Source organism: Chenopodium album, chromosome 5 (assembly GCF_948465745.1).
Source record: "Chenopodium album chromosome 5, dcCheAlbu1.1, whole genome shotgun sequence".
Lineage (NCBI taxonomy): Eukaryota > Viridiplantae > Streptophyta > Magnoliopsida > Caryophyllales > Amaranthaceae > Chenopodium > Chenopodium album.
In genome coordinates this window covers 58,496,033-58,520,465 of record NC_137838.1, presented here as the reverse complement: position 1 = coordinate 58,520,465, position 24,433 = coordinate 58,496,033, and the positions used below count along the sequence as shown (strand labels likewise).

General features: G+C 37.3%; 1 protein-coding gene across 1 annotated transcript; it reads right to left on the bottom strand.

Annotated features, from left to right (window-relative positions):
• Nucleotides 1–17,594: 17,594 nt before the first annotated feature.
• Nucleotides 17,595–22,517, bottom strand: LOC145630786 (E3 ubiquitin-protein ligase MIEL1-like). The gene is made up of 12 exons (XM_081682950.1): nt 22,259–22,517; nt 22,089–22,176; nt 21,314–21,370; nt 21,186–21,218; nt 21,005–21,082; nt 20,673–20,716; nt 20,263–20,303; nt 20,045–20,127; nt 19,850–19,941; nt 19,695–19,764; nt 18,350–18,391; nt 17,595–17,985 (listed from the first exon to the last, which is right to left on the bottom strand). The coding sequence occupies exons 1-12, from the start codon at nt 22,306–22,308 to the stop codon at nt 17,863–17,865; spliced, it is 801 nt and encodes a 266-aa protein (XP_081539076.1). The 5' UTR covers nt 22,309–22,517; the 3' UTR covers nt 17,595–17,862.
• Between the last annotated feature and the right edge of the window lie 1,916 nt (nt 22,518–24,433).

The following is a 24,433-nucleotide window of genomic DNA, read 5'->3' as shown; positions in this document are numbered from 1 at the left end:
GCTCTTGGTAAGATTACTATGAATATAACGAAGGGAGCAATAGAACACGCTACTACATTCCAAGTAGTAGACATTAAGGCTTCGTTCAATCTATTGTTGGGACGCCCTTGGCTTCATGACCTAAAGGTTGTCCCTTCATCTCATCACCAACAGGTAAAGGCCATAGTTGGAGGAATTCCCATTACAATCGACGCTTCACCCATGAGGGTTAAAGCTATAGAGAATCCAATAATTAATGTGGAGCACGATGAAGATGATGAAGATTTGTGGGGCTTTAATGAAGAGGTCTCCTTAATTGAGGAGGATGAAAGGACCCCTCTCTGCTACGATCCCCACTCCAATATGATAGTGAACGCTATTCTGAAGAATCAAGGACATTTTCCTGGGATGACCCTAGGAAAGAAGAAAGGAATAGCAAAATCGCTGGAATCACCTGGCCTCCCTAAATTAGACACTTTCGGTAATGGTTTCAAACTAACTCGAGAAGATCTCAAGCGAGCCCAGGAAAAGTCAAAGGCACGTAAGGACGCTCGCATCCAAAAGAAAGCAATTCCAATGGATCAGTATCCTCTTACCCTTAATGGAGAATTCATAAAAGAAGGAGAGGATTATCCATGCTACGAATTTCCCGAATCGTTTGTCGTAAATGGCATAAGGAAATCGAGATTCGAGATTTTCCTAGATTGCCACTTCATAGACGAAATCCCAACTCCTGTCCACAAGGAGAAAGCACCCCCATGCTTTGACTTTAATGTCATGGGATTACTATTTGGGCGAGAAAAAGATGAGCCAACATACAAAGAGGATAACTCCTCGCTCAGGTAAACAGTCCTACAAAGCGAAAGCTTTGATCCCTCAAAGCTCATCACTCCAGCGGAAGGATCACTACAAGGGTGGCGTAAGATCGTCAAGGTGACTACTCTAAGTGGAAGGAAAATTTCCATCACAATGGGGCAAGGACTGATGTTCGAAGAGTCGTTAGAGTCAGAGTAAGAGTCTCTCCCTATAGAGTCATCTAAGTCTTTAGTTGTAGTGATCCCTCCTTCTATCTCTTCCCCTAGGATAGTTAGCGATCAAGTCCCTTAGAACATATCTCTCTTTGATGTAATGATCTTAGAATTTAATAATATGTCTTCTTCTCCTTACTCCTTGTGTTCTTCTTTAAACCACGATGACGAGCATTGCTTAACTAACAATGAAAATGACAAAGAACTTATTAAAGAAATGGAAACACTTGAAAAGAAAACACCGATAATTGAGGAAACTGAGACGGTTGATATCTCAAATGATTCAGCCAATAAAAGAGAAGTTAAAATCGGATTAACACTTAATGAACAAGAAAGAACCGATTTAATTAAATTGCTTAAAGAATTCATCGATGTATTCTCTTGGTCATATGAAGATATGCCAGGCATTAATAGAGAAAAAGCTCAACACACCATACTGCTAATCCCAGGAATGAAACCTGTAAAACAAAAGTTGCGTCGAATGAAACCCGATGTAGCTCTTAAAATAAAAGAAGAAGTTCAAAAACAAATAACTGCAGGTTTTATCAAGGTATCTAAATACCCTGGATGGGTCGCCATCGTCGTCCCAGTTCCGAAAACGGGTGGAAGGGTAAGAATGTGTGTCGACTATCGAGATCTAAATAAGGCAAGTCCAAAGGACGACTTCCCTTTACCACACATCGATATTCTGGTTGATAACACAGCGAATCATGCACTTCTCTCGTTCATGGATGGATACGTGGGCTATAATCAAATTCTCATGGCAAAAGAAAATATGGAGAAAACAACCTTCATAACACCATGGGGTACTTACTGCTACACGGTAATGTCATTCGGGTTGAAAAACGCGGGTGCTACTTAACAACGAGCAGCGACTGCCTTGCTCCATGACATGATGCATAAAGAAGTTGAAGTATATGTGGATGATATGATTGTGAAATCAAAAGATAGCCCAGGCCATCAAATAGCCTTGAGAAAATTCTTCGAAAGGTTAAGAAAATACAATATGAGGTTGAATCCATCCAAGTGTGCTTTTGGAGTCACCTCAGGCAAGCTTTTGGGTTATGTCATAAAAACTAGAGGAATAGAGATAGAACCAACCAAGATCAAGGCAATCATGTTAATGCCACCGCCCAAAACCGAGAAGCAAATTCGAGGATTTATTGGCCGGTTGCAATACATAAGCAGGTTCATATCAAAATTGACAACAATATGTGAACCAATCTTCAAAAAGCTTAAAAATAATGTACCAGTAATATGGGATGACGAGTGTAAAAAAGCCTTTAAAAAGATCAAAGCCAATCTCGCAAATCCTCTTGTATTAGCACCAGCACTTCCGGGAATACCTCTTAGGTTGTACTTAACAGTCACCAAAGAGACAATGGGAGCCATACTAGCGCAAGTATAAGGCAAAGAAAATGCGATCTAGTATCTAAGCAAAAAGATGCTCGAGTATGAAGTACGCTATACACCACTTGAGAAATTGTGCCTCGCATTGGTGTGGGCCACAACCAAGTTAAGACATTAAATGCTCGTGCATACAGTCTTTGTAGTTTCCCGATTAGATCCACTCAAGTATTTATTCGAGAAATCTATACTCAATGGGCGCATATCAAGATGGATAGTCAACTTAGCCTAATTCGATGTAAGGTTCATGCCTCTAAAAGCTATCAAAGGATCTGTGGTTTCGGATTTTCTAGCAGACTTTCCAATAGAAGATTCGACGCCAATACACGATAATGAATTTCCAGACGAAGACTTGATAGTCACCGAGGACGATACTTGGACCTTATACTTCGACGGAGCCTCAAACCAAAAGGGATGTGGCGTTGGAGTACTACTAGTATCGCCTAAAGAAGAGCATGTTCCAATCTCCATAAAGCTTGATTTCGACGTTACCAACAATGCTGCTGAATATGAAGCATGCGTGGTAGGCCTTGAAACAACTTTGGTATTGGGAGTGAAAAAATTACAGATATTCGGAGACTCTTCATTGATTATAAATCAAATCTCTAAAAGATGGAAAGTAAGGAGCGAAAGTCTAGCCCCTTACCAAACTTATCTGAAAACTCTCACTAATCAGTTAGAGAAGGTGGAATACACGTATCTACCTAGAGAAGAGAATCAATTTGCTGATGCCTTGGCAAGACTAGCCTCAATGGTTAGGATTCCTACGAAAATCGAGCAAATGCCTCTAACTATAGAAAAAAGGCACAAACTAGCCTATATTCAAGCTATAGAAGATTATGAAGTGATCCAAGATGAAGAAGAAGAAGAAGAATCGTGGTATACGGATATACTCAACTATGTCACCAAAGGAGAATACCCTCCCCATGCTGACAAAAGAGCAAAACGAGAATTAATGCTCTTGGCTTCCCAATACGTACTCATAGACAACGGGTTACACAAAAGGGTACCTAAGGGTCGAGCTCTCTTATGTGTAGGAAAAAAGGATGCTCAAAGAGCAATGAGGATAGTCCACGAAGGAATTTGTGGAACTCATGTAAATGGAAAAATGCTAGTCCAAAAGATAATGCGAGAAGGATACTATTGGACAACCATGAATAGGGATTGTCATCAATACGTAAAAAGATGTCCTAAGTGTCAAATCTACGCTAATTTACAACATGTTCCTCCATCTCTACTCTACACCTACACTTTGCCATGTCCATTCTCTACATGGGGAATTGATATCATTGGCAAAATCACTCCCCCAGGAACAGGAGGTCATGAATATATCTTAGTGGCAATTGATTACTTCACAAAGTGGGTCGAAGCACAATCATACGCTAAACTCACTGCAAAACATGTAGCACTCTTTCTCAAAAGAAATTTTATTTGTCGATATGGAGTCCCACATGAAATGATAAGTGACAATGGAACTCACTTTCAAGCTGAATGTGAAGAATTGCTACAAAAATATGGCATTCAACATCATCATTCTTCTCCTTATAGACCTCAGGCAAACGGAGCAGTCGAAGCAGCTAATAAAAATTTAAAGACTATCATCGAGAAAATGACAGAAAATTACAAGGATTAGCCTGACAAACTCCACTTCGCATTATGGGGTTATAGCACGTCAATTCGCACATCAACAGGGAATACGCCATTTTCCTGTGTTTATGGAATGGATGTCGTACAACCTATAGAGCTAGAGATACCTCTACGCATTGCATAAGAAAGCAAACTCGATGAAATTGAATGGACTAGCTTAGGGCGAGATATGAGGAGCTAATTCTACTTGATGAAAAACGACTAGAAGCTCTACATCATACTCAATGCTATCAAACTCGTATGGCTAGGCATTTTAATAAGAAGGTCAAGACAAGAAACATCAAAGTAGGAGATTTGGTGTTAAAAGCATTAAGGAAAAATATTTTAGATCCAAGGGGAAAATTTAGGCCTAATTGGTCTGGACCCTATATTGTCAAAACGATCATGTCAGTAGGTGCAGCAAAACTAACTGATATGGATGGCAATGAGTTCTCGAACATGACAAATCTTGACCAACTTAAATAATACTACCCATAATTACTTGAGTAGGACACTCAAGAGAGCTACGTTTGGCCTGATTCCTTGAGAAAGGATACGTAGGCAACCCTTTACGGGTGCGACCACTTTATTTTTTTTAAACCTCGCATCCCAGACTAAAAAAATTTTTAACAGAAAATCGATGGAATATCGGTGCCACAGAAAAAATCCTGGCGCCAGACGATGAACCTTAGCGCTAGACGACAACCCCTGATGCCTGACGCCAGACTGCCGCGGCTGGCGCAAGTCGTAAAATCGCGACGCTAATTTTATGGAAAGTACCTGGGAATATTTCGGTGTTTTTCGGAAAATTTTCGACTACCGTACTCGAAAAAATTTCTAGAAAAAATAAATTTTCAGTTGTCATTGCTTTAATAAATTAAATTTAAAGGAGATAATTTAATTAAAAAAGCTGCAATTTCATTAATAAAATAAACTAACAATTACATTATTGATGGAATTTAAATAAAGTTTAAATAAATTAACTTTGAATTTAAAACTAAGTCTAATAATTGAAAGTTAAGCAATGCTTTAATCTTTTTTCTCTTTCTTTGCCCTCTTCCAATTTTTATCCGCGTCCTCTTCTTCATCCATAACTTTAGCTAGTAGGCATCCTTTAGAGGACCTACATTCAATTTTGGAGTCAATGGTTTCTCCCTTAGCTAGGACCCCATGTTTCTTCTCTACCCAAGCCTTCTTCTCTGTAGTGTCAGCTTTTCTTTTTCCCTTATCCTTCGTGGAGCTTTTCTTCTTAGGCATTGTAGGAGTTTTTTACTCAACTCTTTCACCCAAGCGTTCCTTCACAGGAATCACTTTGTCACCTAGATGACTCTTCACATCAGTTTTACTCTGATTTTTCTTCATGTCCTTTGAAGGTTTCCTCATAAGCCACTTCTTCACATCATTGGGCAAGAAAGGAAGAACCTTTTGGGTGATCACTTCCCATAAAGGTCTAGCGCTCCAATAAGCATCAAATTTGTCTACTTCTTGAGAGACAGGAAATTCATAGGGACGACGAAGATCCCCATAAGGAATTGTTTGAAGTAGGCCGTATTGTCTTTTTACCCTGCAGGGATAATAAAAAGTCATTCGGGACAAGCTTGGAAGACGACAGAAAGGTTGCTTGTTTACGCCAACCATCTTTTCTATTTTCCACCAAAGGATGACCCAATTGATGGCAAAATTGCAAGACCCGAAGACCTTCTACCATTCATGGCGCCCCATCTTAGAGGAGCGTTTCTTCCTTCTCATAAAGCAGTTTAGAGTGTACTTTTCAATATTATCTGGAGGACTAATTAATTCTAGCCTTTCCATTAGCCACATCTGTAAAAAAAAAATTCAATGCAAATAAATTAATATTACTATACAAAAATATGTTTTTGATTTCTGTAATTAAAAATATTATTTTTCTACCTGTAATAAAATTGGAGAGCCCCAAAAAGGTGCTTTTGGATTTTTCTTTAATTCATCAAGACTAAGCATAGTCTCTCCAACAATTAAAGGCATTGGATTTCTCCCAGATTCAATCTGCTCCAAAGCAATTGATATGATTGCTTGACCTTCATTAGTTCTACCACTAGTGAGAAGATATTGATTAAGCATGCAAAAAAGAAAAGCCCTTCTTCTATAAACATGAAAAGACTCAGAATAAGGTCTATCAAAATAATGGCGAGCAAATTCTTTCAAATTAACTATGCTACCATCTACTATATTTGTTAGATCTTTGTCTTTTAGATTAAAGAAGCGCTCAAAATCCTTATAATAATATTCATTTATTCTAGGGATTACTACAAGATCTAACGCAGAGAAGCATAAAATAGCACCGAATTCTTCCGGCAAAGGGCTAATTTCATCATACCCTAATCTAAAACAATGAGTATCCACATCCTAATATTCTAGGGCGGTATGAATAAAGTCTACATCAAGATCTACCCCTTTGACACCATAAATACCCCCCATACGAAAAACATCTAACACTTTTCTCTCCTTGTCAGTTAGAGACCGACACCATTCATGAGTGAAGTTGGTAAAGCTTTTAGAGACTAGAGACATGATTATTATTTTTTCAAGAGCTAAGATTATAGTTTAATATGCTGAAATTATGAAGAAAACCGGCTGGGCAGGGGGCTATTTATGCACAAAATTGGCGCAGTTTTAATCCATAAAGGATTCGGAGTCAGCGCTCTTCAGCGCCAGACGCCAGACATTGGTGTCTGACGCCAGAGCCTGGCGCCAAGCGCTAAGAGTAGCGCCTGGTTCTAACCCAAAACGCGTGGCGCCAGGTGGCGCTGACGTATATTATCATATGAGTTTTTCAAAATCGTGTTTTTTGCCTAATTCGAGTCTGACCAATGACTTTACGATTTTTTATTCTTTTTATACCTTTTTTCAAAATTATTTTTTCCTTCTTCTTAATTAATATATCAATCATATTAATTATATTATTTTTCGGATTTTAATTAGACTTAACTTTTAAGTTTTTATAAGTCCAATATTTTTACTTACATTTTTTTTCTTTTGGGTGAGAAAGTCAGATACCCTCCATCAATAATAAAAATGACGGAATTTTTGCGCAAAATTAATTATCAAAATTCTTTACACACACAAACATGTACATAAAAATTAAAAAAATAAAAAAATGATAAAGAATAAAAAGTAAATATAAAATAAATTCATAGTAGCATATATATACAAATATGTCTATATAATGAGGCAAAGTTCTATACAAAGTAAAAAAAAAAAAGCACAGGAATAAACTACGGCGCCGGGGGACGTACACCCATCATCTCATAGAATTGCGCCGTACGAGGAGTAACCTCTCCCAAGCACCAGCTCCAGCTCCGGTCTCCTCGGGAGGTGGAAAACTCAGCACAGGACCTGTCCACCCGAGATCAACCTGAGGCTGAGGCTGAGGCTGCGGGGGCTGCTGCGATGATGAGCCGATCTCGTACATCCCACCACCTCTAAGAGCCGAGGTAGCCTCTCCCTGGCCTACCGGCGCAGCATGTGCACCCTCAGATTAAGAGCCCGAGCCCTCCACCGCCTAGGTGCGGGCATCCTCAGTTGGACCACCCCGACCGCCAGAACCCGTGCGGCGACGTCTCAAGCTAGACCTCGCCGGCTCTCTCCGCACCTCAGGTCTCGTACGGGTACGAGAAGGAATGGGTTGACCCTGCAAAAGAAATTAAATCAGAAACAAGCAAAATTGAAGCAGTAATGCAAAAATAAGAAAGGAAACTACGTCCTGAACGGCATCGTTGCGATGACATATAGCCACGTTCCTCATCTGAACGAGCTGGCTCCGGAAGGCATATATGCACCGTGCCATCGTCGTGACCACCTCGCGCGAGAACTGTCAAGGAAATAATGTCAGTAATGATGCATAACATATATGGACAAAAGTTGCAAATAAATAAGCTTACCTGGGTCTGGTTACGCGGGATCGACCGCTCCACGAAGCGCTCACCCTCAGGAGCCGGAGGAATCATCCCCTCGATCGGCCCGTATGTCCCCTGATAATGGATGGACATAAAAGGTGGCACGAACTTAGTAGGTCCAGCCTGACAAAAGCAAATCAAAGTCAGTAAAATATTACTTGGGGGCTACTTAACGAAAGATAAAAGCTGAAAATCATACCGCCACCTCCTCAGCCAGTACAAGGACTGGAGCTAACAACAGCAGTAGCTCCTCCTAATAGCACCGCCCAAGGATCGTATAAGATCGCCAAGGGGTACCAACTCTCTCTAACATGCTCACCAACCTCGCGGCGTTGAACATGTGACGCGGTGGAGGAGCAGGAACCACGAAAGTGTCCGAGGAATGCTGAATAGCAACCCTCTCCCCAAGGTATGCAATCGCTCCATATGTCCCCAAGAAGTAGCGACGCTCAACAGTATATTGTGAACCTAACCAAGGAACAACCAAGCCAACCCACGGCCGGTATAGTACGTCAGGCTCTTGCAAAGAATGCCTATTAGATAAGAATCCATCGAAGGTATTGCAAAGTGTTCAAATATATAAATAACCATACCGAGATGATCCAATCTCGGACATAAGCAGTAGACATCCCAACACGGTGGCTTCCCCAGGAGGCACTCACTGGAAACATGCGCGGCGACAGTCTCGCCCGCGCAACCGAGGGAAAGTACTCGTGGAACCAGATCTACAAAAGGCAAAAATTATCAGCAAGTGCTAATCAAGTCTTAGAATAAAGTATACCTCTACGATCCTCCAAAAGCCAGATAGAGCGACGTTCCCCGTGAAGGACCGGTGTCGACATGAGTCTCGAAACGCTATAACGAAGTCAGCATAGGCCAAGCTGGCCTAGTCATAAGTCCCGATCAAGTGTAGATCACGGACCTCCGGAAGGTAGTAAAGCAGCACTCTACAACCCTTGTTAGGGGAGAACGTCCCCGACAGCAAGATAAGCACAAAGATGCGCACCCGTTGCTCTCGGGTGGTCGCATCATCATCGAAAGCCGCTGCTAGAGTCGAACGGCGAATCCCCTTCGCGCTGAACTGAATCAACTCTACCTCAGCACAAGCCCGAACAACAATAGGACCCAATAGCTACTCGACCTCAAGGGAAAAGACGCTGATCTTGTTGTCAAACGGCAGCGCAACAGACCTAAACTCCAGTCCCGTAATAAGACTGAAGTCGGTCGGGGTGACCATCATCTTACCCCAAGGAAAGTGGAAAGTGTTGGTGGTGTCCCAAAAGAACTCCACCAGAGCACGAACCACATGATGACCCCCGCTAGAGGCAATCATGGCCTCTAAGGTCTCAAAAAGTGCCGTCAAGACTCCCAGAGAAGTCTAACCTCTCCATCATTGCCGATATACATCTTGTACAGGTCGCCCAAAGTGTCGCAACCTGAACCATGGAAGCGCGTCCTACCGACCGTGATCCCCCGTCGCACCCTCTCAGAAATGTGGTGGACGGGAGAGAAGTACAGAGTCCGCTCATCCCACTCTGGGAGAGGGCCGAGAGAAGTGGACGGGTCGGCGTCGTCCTCTACGGGCTCGTGCTCCCGTCGAACGTCTCGGGACCGTGAACCCGAACCTCGCTTTCTACCCTTGCTACATTGTGCAGAATTATCATAAATTAAGGTTGTATAGTATCTAAGGTTCTCCTAGCTTCATGATACTATGTTCCCAAAAAAAAAAAAAAAAAAAAAAAAAAAAAAAAAACAGAGTACGTAGTACTAAAACAGAGCACGAATTCAAATTGAGCATATACGACATTTTTCAAGCATTCAAACAATTTCTTGCAATACTATAATAATTATTGTGACAAATTGGACAAGAATTGCTAGCAAAAACATCAAGAACAAGCCACATTGTCTTCCCGACCTTAAGAGGTCCAACAATGGTGATTTGTTCGTTTCTTCACCAAATTGAGTCAAACAAATCTCAAATTATTCCCAAGGCAATATATAAACATAATCAAGTAATTTCATGGCATAAAATTTGACAAACAAAGTAAATTAAGAAATTTAAGTTTCGAATTTTCAAGAAATTCGTGAACAAACATATGCGAAATTCATGGAAACCGGAGTGAGTTAGGTAAAAACTTACATAGATCGGGAAAATGGATGGAATAAGCTTTGATTTGCAACAAAAATTGAGCAAATTTGGTTGAGAAACGAGCAAGAACGAGCAAATTGAAGTTCTGAGCGAATTCTCGAGCAAAAAACGAGCAGCAGCAACGGAAATGAAGAAGAAAGGGGTATTTATGGAAAACCCGACTCTAGCGCCAAGAGACAGGCCTTGGCGCCAGAAGTTAAAGCTTAGTGCCTGGCGTTAGTGCCAGCGTCTGGCGCTAGATCCACTAATGTGGCGCTTGCATTATATCAGCAACGATAGACTGTCAAGCCACTCAGTGCGGTTGTTCCAACCTCTTGCAATATATTTTGGGTTCCTTGGTACGCCAGTTAGCCCCTCTAAGAAATTTGACATGATTTAGTAATCGGCTTGATTACAATTACATAAAGTGATCGACCTGATGAATGATCGTCTCACTTAGCTTAAAGCGCCTTATCATTGGCTCATCGCAAGACACCGATATATTGGTTCATTCAGCAAAAGGCACCGACATACAGGTTCAAAATTTAGCAAAAGGCACCGACATATAGGTTCAAAAGCAGCAAAAGCGCCGACGTACAGGCATAGTGGAAGCAAAGTTCAAGCGAGCTTTTCAAGATCGACAAGCGTGGGTCTTCAGTAATTTTCCTTGGAATATTATCGCAACAAATGAGGATAGCTTCAAGCGAGGATATCTTCGGCAGCATTCCCTAGCTTGCGGAGAGTTGTCACAAACAACTGAAGGTGATTTCAAACGAAGTTGTCTTTGATCGTGTTCCCTGGCTTGCGGAAGATGGTCACAAAGTGCTAGAAGGTGGTTTCAAGCGAAGCAATCTTCGCTGGGGTTCTCTAGCTTGCAGAAGTCTATCATGGCAAAATTGGAGGCAGTTACAAGCGTAGCAGTCTTCAGGCGGCATTCTCTAGCTTGCAGGAGGTTGTCAAAAATACAGAAATACAGCAGTACAACAGCAAATCGGTTTCCTTCAGAGACGTGTGCTCGACGGTGCAAGATACGCGTTTCTTAACTCTTTTATATGTTCAACTAACGCTAGTTTGCAGGTATCGGCATTACAAGAGTGATTTAGGATCGCAGAACGTTCTGAATCATTCTCCGTCCCTATCGATACTTTGACTTTTGTTTTCAAAACTTGCGTTTCTCCAAACTCAGTCAAAGTGGGGGCTTCTGTAGACACACATTTGTGTCTCCCCAAAACCAAACCCGGTGATGAGTACTTTTCACGTCGAATCATAATCGAATGAATTGAAAGTGTGGAAAGTTTAGTGTTGCGGATAGTTTTAATTTCTTTTCTTTTCTCTCTGTTTTTGAAAACCTATTTTAAGAAAACAGCCAATCCAGTTTGGTTGGTCCATGATATGGGTCCAATAATGGTGTAGTTGGATGGGGCTTGAAAAGAGCTTTCCAATGATATATTATAAGCCCAATTCTGATGAATAATGAGGAAGTTATGGCTAAATTACTAAACTGGGCCCGGTTTGAGCCTTATATGCGGCCCAATGATCTAGAGGAGGGCCTAATATGGATTTATCATTCCTAATGCAATTAGGAATGATTTTAGTCTTCTAAATTCTTCTAGAAGGTTCTTTTCATTCCTAATTCAATTAGCATTGATAAATTGACTTTTGTTGACTTTTTAGAGTTTTAATCAGAATAAAAGAGTGTTTTTAAGGAAAATACGATTTTGTCCTTCTGTACGGTTAAATTTTATCTGAATTTAGAAAATGCGTGAAAAAGTTAATTAGCGCCTAACGCCAGACATTAGTGCCTGGCGCTAACTTATTTTTTCCTCGCCGAAACTCTGATTCGTTTTTCTATCTTTTTTGCTGATTTTCTCTATAAATAGCCTCCTAAAATCTCCATTTTTCATCATCAATTATCACCAACAATCATCAATTCTCTCTAATATTCTCTAGTTTTCTTATTTCTCTCTAGTTTTTAAGAATTCTTTTCTCTCTAATTTTGTACATAAAATTCCGCATTCACAAGACCAAGAAACACCTAGCCAAGTTCGAAGTTGCCTTCGCCCTAGACGTGAAAGGTTTTTAATTTCTGAGGGTTTGATCCCTAATCTCTATTTCAATTATTTAATTTAATTGTTTGTTTTATACTTTCTTTGAAGTTACTAACGCGTGTATTTTGTTATTAGAAAGAGGTACGAGGCATCCAAGTAAGTGCTTTAATGGTTTTTATTGATATTATTATGTAGAAATCATGCTTAGGTTATTATTATGATTCCTAGTGTCATGTTAGGGTGTTTTGATCTTCCTAGTACCATGTTTAGGGTAACAACTAAAAAATCCTAATATCAAGTCTGATTAAAAGTATGATGCCTTTTATATTCTTTCCTAACATTTATGATTGTTAGTATCATGTTAGGGTTATATATTTGATCTTTATTGCTTAGTGACATGCTAGGGTTTGTTATTAATCTTGTTAGTATCATGCCTAGGATCTTGCTATTATTATGCTTTAACGTGAACATGTTTACTCCTATGATTATGATTATAATTATTGTTGTCATGATTATTATTATGTTGCTTGATTATATTTATTATTGCTTGATCACACCTTTTATGCATGTTTAAAGGGAATTGGTACTTGTAATCACGCTTAATAAGATAATTAATAATCTTGTTTAGGGTTAATTTGATTATAATTCAAGTGATCGCCAATAATAGATTTATTTGTGCATTAATATTCAACAAACATAGATAAACAAGTTTAGGTTTAATCCTATTGATTGCATGTTAGTCAGAAAGCGCACATGAATACGATCAGAATAAAGTATAGGCCTATTATTAAGGCAGGTTCAATCTCTTTTAGGTTGGATTTGTACCTTCATCCCCGAACTACCAATCATGGTTCCAGACCTATTGGAGTTGACGATCTTTTGGATCGTTAAGGGGTGTAACTTTCACCCTGTGAACGGTTTACAAGTTCCTAAAACTTGTTGGCGACTCTTTTGCTCTATCTTCTTTCCCTTTGGACACCACCGTACTTTAGTGTATGATCACAGTGGGGTTCAAGCCAGGGATAATGCTTGAAATATTCCCTACAATGGGTGACATATTTATTCTAATATTTGACGGATTAGCTACCATATTTATTATTTATTTATTAATTATTACAATTTTCACAACAAACACCAATAAATAATAATAATAATAATAATAATAATAAAACTATCCTTTTCTAATGAGGAAATTAGTCAAAAATATATGGTTTAACTAAAATTTTTTTTTTCATGAGAAATAAGTACTCTGAAGAAAAAAAAAAAAAAAGCTTTCATCTAGTAAACTAATAATATCTAGAATACTCAATATTAGATAATGAATTTTTTTTTTCTTTTTGAAAGAAATTAGATGATGAATTATATAGTTCAATTATGTTTGAAAAAAATAGTATAAGTATTGTTATAAAAATAATTAACCTAAAAAAAAAACTTATATATAGGAAAAACTTAGTTCAAATATATTCACAATGATCCGGGGCATCGCCTATTTATCATTAAATTTTTTTAAAAATATATTCACAATGATTCGGGGCATCGCTATAACACCCCCGATTTACTAACTAATAGTCTAATAATGAACAATTAATAAAGGAAAAATAGACAACCTTTAAATAAAATTGCGGAAGCATACACCTAAATCATAGGTATTACCGCCACACTTAACTACCTGTCAAGTGTTAATGCTTACAAAAATCCCAATAATATAACCCAATAAATCTAAGTGAGCTATTTATACAACTTTACAAACTCGTTACAACATACTAATCGAAACACTTGAGCTCCTTTAGTTACGATCACTTGATTAGCCTGTTAAAATAATCTTGTCTACTCACCATTAAGGACAAATTCCAAAATAGATCGTCGCAGGGCCACCATAGGAAAAGACATGGCCGCAAACACAAGTAGCACAACAAAACAACACACACATGTGTGCAAAAAGCTGAGTAATCACCACTTATCAGAATACAAAGAATAATACGTAGTAGAATAATTAACATTAGTAGCTTAATTAAATAATGTAGTTCGAAACTACATTACATATTGTACTCTGAAAAAATAACTTTTGTCAACTCAACCTCAAATTATAATACGAACCTTTACTTAAATCATCTGTCTCATAAATGTGTCACACTCTTTGTTTTATACCTAGCCTTGGACATGGGTAATTCGAATAACAAACCAACAAGTATAAAAACATAAATACTCTCAATAACCAGAAAACACCTTGAACCAGATCACATACAGACCAATTTCCAATGTACAGAACCATATAAAAATATAAATAAGGATTGTACCTCATTCTTAACTCATGATTATCATCCTCTTACCAACATGCCAAGGACTAAGTTATATAACGTCGAACCTCAAACCAAGAACAAAATAATAATCATTCTCAACCTTTTGATCTCATACTCTATCAAATAACCATTCATAAACTAATAGATAATATCTCAATAATGGCACATGTTTCCAAATAACATAACAATTTGATTCATAAATATCTCAACTCTTAGGGTAATTGTTAGGAATATAGGAAAATATATTATTGTGATATATTTTCCATATATATCTTATGATATTATATTTAGGATAATAATATATCTTAGTGATATTCTAAGATAGATTTATGGAAGTTTATATGATAGAGTTTATATTGTGTAGGTTATCTTATGTAGGCTATAAATATTAGCCAAGATCATCAATACAATTAAAGCTATTCTCTCTCATAAATAATTTATCAGTAATAATACTAGCACCAAAAATTAATTAATTCTCAACCCAAAATAATACTCTGTATTAGTAACCCTAAACCTCAATATATAACCATACTTCCTATACCAACAACATTAAAACCCTAGAAATAATCAATCATGAACAATAAAAGTAATACAATAATAATCATCATATGGAGTATACATAAACAAACTTGATCACACAAATTATAATTATAAAATTTACACATAATAATACAAAGTACAAATAATAAATCATATCACACATAATAATATGAAATATAAAACAAAGATCTCTAAAGTTGCGTGTGATTACCTTCCGAAAAATAAAACTCCAAGTTTTATCGATAATGAAACTAAGGTCATGCATGAACAATACTCTGTGCACACACACATACTGCATTTTCAACTTTTGCTAATGCACTTGCATATAAATTGAAATCATGAAGTCAAAAGTCATCAAAGGAACTTTAATCCCCACGAATTGAGGTGTTCGTTGTGCGTGAAACAAAGAGGTCCAGGAAGCAATTTGCAAAGATAAATTTTTTAATAAGAGTCATGGATGCACTAACTATTCAGAAAACATTTAGGGTTAAAAATAGTTAATATAGATAAAATAAGAGTCCTACTTAAATTAAAATAGGGTTTTAAACCTTTTCGAACTCTAAAATAAAAATATGATATTAGGAATGTTATTTAATAAATAAAAATAAACTTTTTTTTTTAATAAAAATATATTATATAAAATTATAAAATATTCGAGTATTATAATCTACCCTCCTTAAAATAAGTTTCGTCCCCAAAACTTAAAATAGAAAATTTTAGGGTATTATAATCTACCCTCCGTAAAACAAGTTTCGTCCCCGAAACTTAAGATAGAAAATTTTAGGGTATTACAATCTACCCTCCTTAAAACAAGTTTCGTCCCGAAACTTAAAGTAGAGGAAATATGATTTACTTGTAAATTTGAAAGAAAGTAAAAGCTAAATCAAACCTCTCTGTATAAAATATATAGATAGAGTACTAAAATAATAGGGGTATTACATACTATCCCCCTTAAAAAGGAGTCCGTCCTCAAACTCAAAAGTCAAAACTAGTCACATAAAAAGAAACGCATAGCAAACACAAATTGAGGAACACAACTGAAACGGCTTAGCCTATGTCAATTTTAATCCTAGTTCTTTATTAACAGGTTCATTCCTAAACCAAAACACGCTGGGATATGAAGATCTCTGCGTAAATCCCATGAGCGGTTAGGCTCTAAATACCATTTTGTAACACCGTACCTCCGATTTAGGTGTATGCTTCCGCAATTTTATTTAAAGGTTGTCTGCTTTTCTTTTATTTATTGTTCATTATTAGTTAGTAAATTGGGGGTATTACAATCGCCCGAGTTAAAAATCTAGTTCTTTATTAAACCATGCTTAAAACATGAAGATAACATATAGGAAAAATTGCCCGAAATAATCCACCTTTGGGGTGTTCGCTAAAAATAATTCCACCTTTGTGTTATTTTAAATAATCCGACCTTTATACCCAATACGCTCAAAATGTCCCAAGTGACTTGTAACTGATTGAGTGAGTAATTATTTTTTATTAAGTTTAATTTACACGTGTCACCACGTGATTGGTAAAAAAAATAAGTTTTAATTTTAATTATGTTTTAAGAAATGATTATTAATAATTATTTTTTACTTTTTTCTCAAAAAAAAAACCCCTTAAATTTAATTCAAACCCTAGCCCTACCACAACCCCAACCACCTCCTCGCCCCGCTGCCCCTACCATCGACCTAGACGAGGCCTTAAACTGTCAACCCCACTGTGACCAGAATTTAGCCCTTACCATCGGCCGAAAACGTAGCGGGGGAAGTGGAATAGGGAAGGGATTTGACGAGGCTGGTTGGAGACTTGGAGGAGTGTTGGGCATGGCGCGACGTTGGCATCGGTGTGGTGGTGCGCGCCGTCGGTATCCAACAAACATTGGCCAAAGATTGAAATCAATTCGCATGCGTGGGACAGCTTTCATCTGAGTTTTGGTTATTGCTTGGGTTAAAGTTTTAATCCGCCATTTTTGAGAGAGAGAGAGGTCGAGATCCGGGGCGGTGTTCAGGGGCAACAACACTGGTCGTTGGTGGTCGGAGCTACGGGTCAGGGGAGTCAGCGGCGAAAGGGTGGCTTGGCAGATGATAGGGTGACTTTAAATTAAATAATTGTTATTTTTAGTTTTTTTTTTTTTTTTTTTTTAAACTTTTTTGTTTAAATTTTTATTTTATTTAATTTTTTTGAACCAATCACAGGCCGTGATGTGACAAGTAACCTACTATAACAAGTTACATGATCGGTTGGGTCTATTTTAAGCGGATTGGTTAAAAATGTCGGATTTTTCCCAAAGGTGGGATTATTTTTAACGAACGCCCCAAAGGTGGGATTATTCCGGGCAATTTTTCCTAACATATAATGATTAATTTAGCTTGCACGATTGAAGCATATAATGATTAACATGAAACTTAAAGTTCAATTTTCAGTAAAAATTATAATGAAGATAACTCATGTAAGAGCAAATAAATTAATAAATTCATATATGTTTACATATAAAAATAAAAATGAAAATAACTCATAGGAAGATGGAAATTATGGAGGCTCCCAAATTATACTTTGCCTCAAAGTTAAGAATTTTTCTTCTATTAAAGGTGACGGCCTTGTGTAAGAAGGGGAAGTAGTGTACATTAAGCGTTAAGAAATGTTTACATCATTATATGTTTGTCTACCTTTGAATTCATTTACAGGTTGAAAAAATAAGTTGAGAATTGCTTCTGCCATAGCATATAATAATATTAGTCCAAATCATGATGAATGGTGCAAATCAGTGAATAACTTAGCTTGCACAATGATTGAAGCACAGAAGAAAAAAAGGGAAAATGAGTATCATCCACACTAAAAGAAGCCAAGCCAAGATGATTCGTATGTTCAACGATTCTAAGGAAGGATTGGACGCGCAATTTGACAGGTGTTATAAGACTTGCAGTGGCTACATTTCTGGCCTAGTATGTGGAAATAAACCTCTGTTGTATCATTGCAGTCGTTGCATAGAATCCAAACCTGCAGAAAGAAGTTTCTTGATCACCATCTATAAGATATTGAAGTTTTTAATACAAAAATTCCCTTCTTTTAGATTCAAGTTAGTTCTAGAAATTATATCGTCTGCTAATTTACTTTTGCAAAAGTAAAGGTGAGAAATTATGGCCATGACACACTCATGCCAGGTGATAATAGCATGAAAACAGGTGGATCAATATAGAGCAACAAACTAAATGTTGAAAAATAAGAAACACAATCACAGGAATTCTTTTCGAAACAAGTATTCTTGATGAAAAAAACATATTAACACTCATTCATCATTCTTTATTTAGTCGCAATTCATTCAATGCATGGAAATACATCAAAAAAGATGCAGTTGCAATACCTTCTTGGTGCGGTACTCCTCCGGCATGGTGGTTGCTTCAATCTGGATGTGCAAAGAACAATTATCAAGACTAAAATCATGAAAGCAAAGATTATTTAGACAAATTTTGTCAGCCCCTAACAAGCAGCTTATTAATCGACTAATAAGATGGAGTTTTGTGCATATTCAAATGTATCAATCACTTCACCTGGACTCAGGCCTGCAGGGACATTCGGTTATACAAAATTGCTCTTGATATTTTACTCATTTCATATACAAGTATATGCTATTTAAACTGTTGGATTTCATCAAATATAAATGGAAACTGTCATGGTTTGCCCTATGGGTCATGCACAATTTTCTAATTGGCTTACTAACAGTACATAGAACAAAATTCAACGACAGCATACTACGCAATTCAAATTCTCATGATAATCATACGTCCACAAAGACATGTTTAAGCCCTCCATTTAGAAACAACAGATTTATTAACATATATTCATTTAGGAAATTTTACAAAAAAACCACCTTTTATAAGCATTTTTTTGCAAGAAACCACCTTATAAATTTTTTATTGCAAAGACACACTTTAATCAATTTTTTTTTGCAAAATCATACCTTTAAGCCAGAAAATAGTGTAGTCAACGCCGGAAAATGGGGTCAAATCTCATTTTTCAACATAAAGGTATTGATTTGCAAAAAAATTTGATTAAAGTGTGTCATTGCAAAAAAAATAAAATTTATAAGGTGGTTTTTTGCAAAAAATTGCTTATAAAATGTGATTTTTTGCAAAATTTCCATTTATTTATATAAGATAAGATGTTCATAATTGTTAATACATTAGGGTTGGGCATAGAGATCAAGAACAGTTATATTAAGGATATATAAGTGGACAGAGAGAAAAAAAAGAACATGTATGAGGAAAGAGTGAAAGTAAAAGTCGATACAATATACGGTGAGAATAGATTTAATTTTAACTAGATGATACTTTGTAGTCGTGTTAATGTGTTATCAAAAAAACCATAGAAGAAAAGTGAGAAAAACATAAGATGATAGAGGGCATATTATGGTTTTGCACTACTTTTGCCATATAGTTCTTTGTACTGGATTTCTAGAGGATTATGGTGCAAATTAATTCCACTTTGAAGGAGGGGTGGATGAGATTCGAACCCGTGACCTTTGTGCGCTGGCTCTTGATACCATGTTAAAGGACCAACTCAACCAAAAACTTAAACTTATGGTTGAGGCTCAGTAATATATTTTATACTCTATCAATAACATCTATAAGGAGGCCGGAACATAAAATTTCATTGTGTCAATGTCATTGATCTAATTTACAGCATAATCAAGGATTTAACATGCTTACCTCCTCATCTAATCTCTTCCAGGTTCTAGACATGTCAATAACTGATTTTGAGCATATAGGGCAGCAGTACCTGCAACATTTAACAAATGTAAGACCCTTCCTAGGACAAGAACACCCAACAAATCAGCTTTTTCCGAGGATGCAAGCATGCTTACTTATCGCGCTTCAGCATCTCTTCGCAGCAATCAGAATGCATAGTATGCCCACAAGTCAAGACAGTAGTATTTTTAAGCGAGTCAAAAAGATACTAATGTAAACAAGAAAAAAAAAAAGTAAGATCAATTACTGTTCATGATATCTAAAGGCAAGCAAATCATAAACAGAACAATGAAAAAGAATGATCAACAAACCTCATAGCATATGGGACAGTGATGGCGCATGGAGTTTTCTATACACAAATGATTATTACGTAACGCCACAGAATAGCAAGATCCTGGAATGATGTTTTTCAGAAAAATGTTTATACAAGCAGCAAAAAACGCAATAAAATTCCTAACCATAGAAACTACTAAAAGTTCAAAACGATGAAACAAAAAGCTTAGATGATAAGAGTAGGAATAAAGAATACCACACTTCTTGCAGTGGAAGAAGTTTTCACGGCCACCAACCCTGGTTCAAAAATTTTCAATTACATTTAGCTGCAGTGCAAAAACTTTTCTTCTAGACAAATTCAAAATCTGATACACAGAACCAACATAGGATTCCGAAAATGTATCTGCTACCTCCTTACATATTATTTGCAACGATTAGACATTTTTCCTCTCTACTTTATGTCAAATCGTTGCAAATAATATGTAACGGAGGTAGTACCTCAAAATTTTAACTTGCCTATTACCATTGTTCAAATGCTCATTATGCACCTCAAAAACTCTTTTAAATCAATATTTTAAATAGCGTAGTTCACAAACAACCAATTGTGAGTAATTAACTAGTGATAAAATTACAAATATTGACATTCATCTGCAGTTGCCAATGTACCTGCAAATCCCGCAATCGTCACAGTGAAATTGCATTTTATCAACCTGTAAGTATAAAACAACTATCATCAAACGAGAGTCTCAGCTGATGCAGGAAATGCAAATTTCCAGAGTTAAAGAGCAAAAATTTTCACAGATTTTCTAGTTGATACTCTTAGTCACAGGTTCTCGAAAAAAAAAAAAAAAAAAGTAGAAAAATCTTCTAATATTTAGTATTTCAGCTAGCTTCATATTATATGTAGATCAGTCAAGAAGTTATGAACCACAATATACACCAATCCTACAAAAGCAAGAATGAACCGTTATTTTATACTAAAGGCACCAGAATTTTACATCATCGTCATAGAACTTGCAAATCTCACAAAAGTACTCCCCCATATTAACACCGCAATTCGTGCAAACATGAGCCGCCTGAATTTACAGGTAACCAAACATCAGTCACCACATTTTTCCTACCAAATGCAGATACAAAACATGAAAGAAGTAGCCAAACTGAACTATCATTACTACTTACTGGTTGTTCTGTGTCGCATACAGCACAAACAACCTGTATAATGAGAGCATGAAAGCAAATTAATACTGCAGAACGGGTAACTAAAGTACACAATCAAAGATAGAAAAACGCTCTCGGAATCAACATACTTGCTTAACATCATGTCGATCGAGTTCATGTCGGTCCATTGGGTTGCGTAACATGTTCTAAGAGGCATTTCCACAAACGAGTAAAATTTAGCAACATAATGAACAAATCCCACAAATTCAAAATTATTTCAAACTTTATACTCGATTGCCCCTTGAATCATCAGACAAGAAGAATGAGAATCATTCACCAAGGTTAAACCCATGAATTAAGTTTGAATATACTAGACTTACTAGCTATGCTACTCAGACTCTTCATTTCACCTTACGTACCCGTATCGGACCCAAGACACTAAGGACATGGGAAGGACACTTAAAACTTCATGTTAGTCCAAAATCACGGAATTTTTTGAAAAATAGCCGGGTCAAACTTGGATACGTATCCGTGTTTGAAATGGTAACCCACTTACCCGAGTCCAAGTAACATAGCTTCTTAGTTAGTAGGTAGAACTGACCCATACCCAAAATACAAGTCCAAATGGCCAATCAAACCTGTGAGCTTTTGTGACATATAATTGCAATGTTTGGAAGATTTTAAACTGTTTGCTGATAAACACATAACTCAAACTGTTTGCAATTAATAGCTAAACTGTTAATCTACAAAAATAATACTACTATGAAGCTCACTAAAACGAGAAATTATATGTCACATTGCAACTAAATGTCAGTATATGTAGATCAATACAACACCCAATATTTTTCTAAAAGAAAAACATACTATAAACAACAAAACGTGAAGAAAATGGTTATTAGAAAAGGGTACAACACGGAAACATACAGTGGCATCGTTGTGGCAATGGCGACAAGGAAAGATCTCATTACAACACGGAGCTCGAATCAAACACCTTCTTCTGTAATGCTGACATCTGGAAAAAAGGGAAAACAAAGCAAATTAAAACAACATCAACCTATATAAGACAAAGCCTTAAAAAGAGGAATGAAGAATACCCATAACCCATCCTCCCAAAATCGAAGCGTTCATTAGAAAAGCCCTCCATAAATCTGCTAGAATTTGGAGAAAAACCCAGAAAAATAGATAGTTTTTCAATCCAAAAAGAGGGGGCAAAAAGTCTCCAAAGATTGAGGGGATGAATCTGGATTATTTGGGCAACTCAAAACAACCCAAAAATGAATAATAGAGTAGCCAAATTGGTAAGAAGAAAAGGAGTTGTGTATATCAAGAAACAATGGACATCCCCTATTAAAATAAATATTCATCAGATTTACAGAAAAATTATAAAAATGAAACATTATTATATTATTATATGCATTGATTGAGGGGAGAGATGATGTGATTGGATAAGATATGGGTGGGGTGGCAGGTAAGAGAGAGAGGAGATGCCAATTGCAAGTTGCTAAAAAAGGAAAAAGAATTTGGAAGAAGACAGAAGTGTATGGTGGCGCCATAAATGGCAATGTACAGAATTACAGAGTACTCTGTAGTTATTTTACGGAAAGGAAAGATCACTGATTCAAGCAACCGTTTTCGGTGTGCTATTTTTAAAACTTTAACTAACTGTTTTGGAGTCATGCTTAGGTTTTTTTTTTTTTTTTTTTTTTTTTTTTTTTGGTGTTTGTAGAACCGCAATGCAGCGGCAATGTGAATCGATCCTACGATTACTTAGATTCGGGAAGAAAGCTCTAATCATTTGAGTTATCCCTCATTTTTGGAGTCATGCTTAGGTGAATTTTTTTTTTTTTAGAACTTTTAAGGTGATGTCATAATTTCCGATGATTTAGCTTTTTTCCACACTATAGTAAACAGTGATGTCTTTTCTCAAAAAAAATAAAATAAAATAAAATAATGGTGTCTTAACTCAATACCGGGTGTTTTTGGGTATTCGAAACAATGAATATCTAGTATGTCAGGTAGTGAATAAGTCAGCCGATGACCCGATCTAAGTTTTTTATTTATTTATTTACAACATAAAACTTGCTGAAATTATTAGAGGATGTACTTGTTCCAATATTTCATTCCTCTGATGTTCTCCTCTTAATTAATGTTTTGGGTAAAAATATCCATGCCACGTGGCGCTATTAGAGTGCGACATGTGTCACCCTAGGAGAGGTCTCAAGTAGATCAATCCTCCTTTGACACGTGTCCCTCCCAGCTATTGGGAAAAAGGCGATCATCCTGGCCCAATTCTCGAGAACGCCGCAAAACGGCGCAGCCTATTAGTCCTAGGTTTTCGTAACCTAGGCAGGGCCGCAGAGGCACAATTCCCGATGACCCTATAAATAGGAGATTTCCCCCCTATTTTTGGGGCACATTCATTTATTACAACATACCTAATTTCTCTTACATTAGAGAAATCACCTGATCTCAGAATCCGAGAAGATCTCACTTTTACATTTTCCGCACTCTTTACTTTGCTCCAATCACGCTCTAACTTGATCGTTGGAGGCGGAGCTCCTACCACATGAAGTCTTCATTATTTTGCAGGTACATGCTGCTGGTCCCAATCTTAGAGTTGTAACTCTCCCACATGACACAAAAAAACCCGGAACATTTGGCGGCGTCTGTGGGGAGAGTACCTCTAAGATAATTCAAGAGTCTGTACTGCCTCTTGAACCCAACCAGCCTCGAGTCGATGGGGAGGTCTATTTAAACCATGACACTTATAACGACATAGAAGTCGAAACCCATGTTGCCCTTGATGGCTCACTCATTTCTAAATGCATCCATCCCAAAGATAAACCAAAACGGAGCAACAAGCAGGCAGGTCCAAGTAACCCTCCGGTCAACAGACTTGGGAATCCCAAACGGCCAGAGGGCAGGCTCCCGTCACCAGAGATCGACGAACACGTGAAATTCATGACTAGTTTCAAAGAGGAGATTAAGGACCTAATCAACAAAAAGACGGCTGGCTCAAGCAAGGGTCAGTCGAGCAAGAAGTCTCCTAATGTTGAGAGGAGAAAGCCAGTCAAGGACAAGCAGCCTACTCCACACCCAAAGGAGAAAGCCGCAACGACCGCGATTGACTGGTCCAAAGTCCTTTTGCCTCAAATGGACACAAGGAAGGTCATTCGGCAAGTTCAGCTAGATGGTAGCAAGAAATCATTCTCTAATGCTCAACATATCATTGAGCATAAGAGAAACCGGCAGCTATTTGAGTCGGCTTC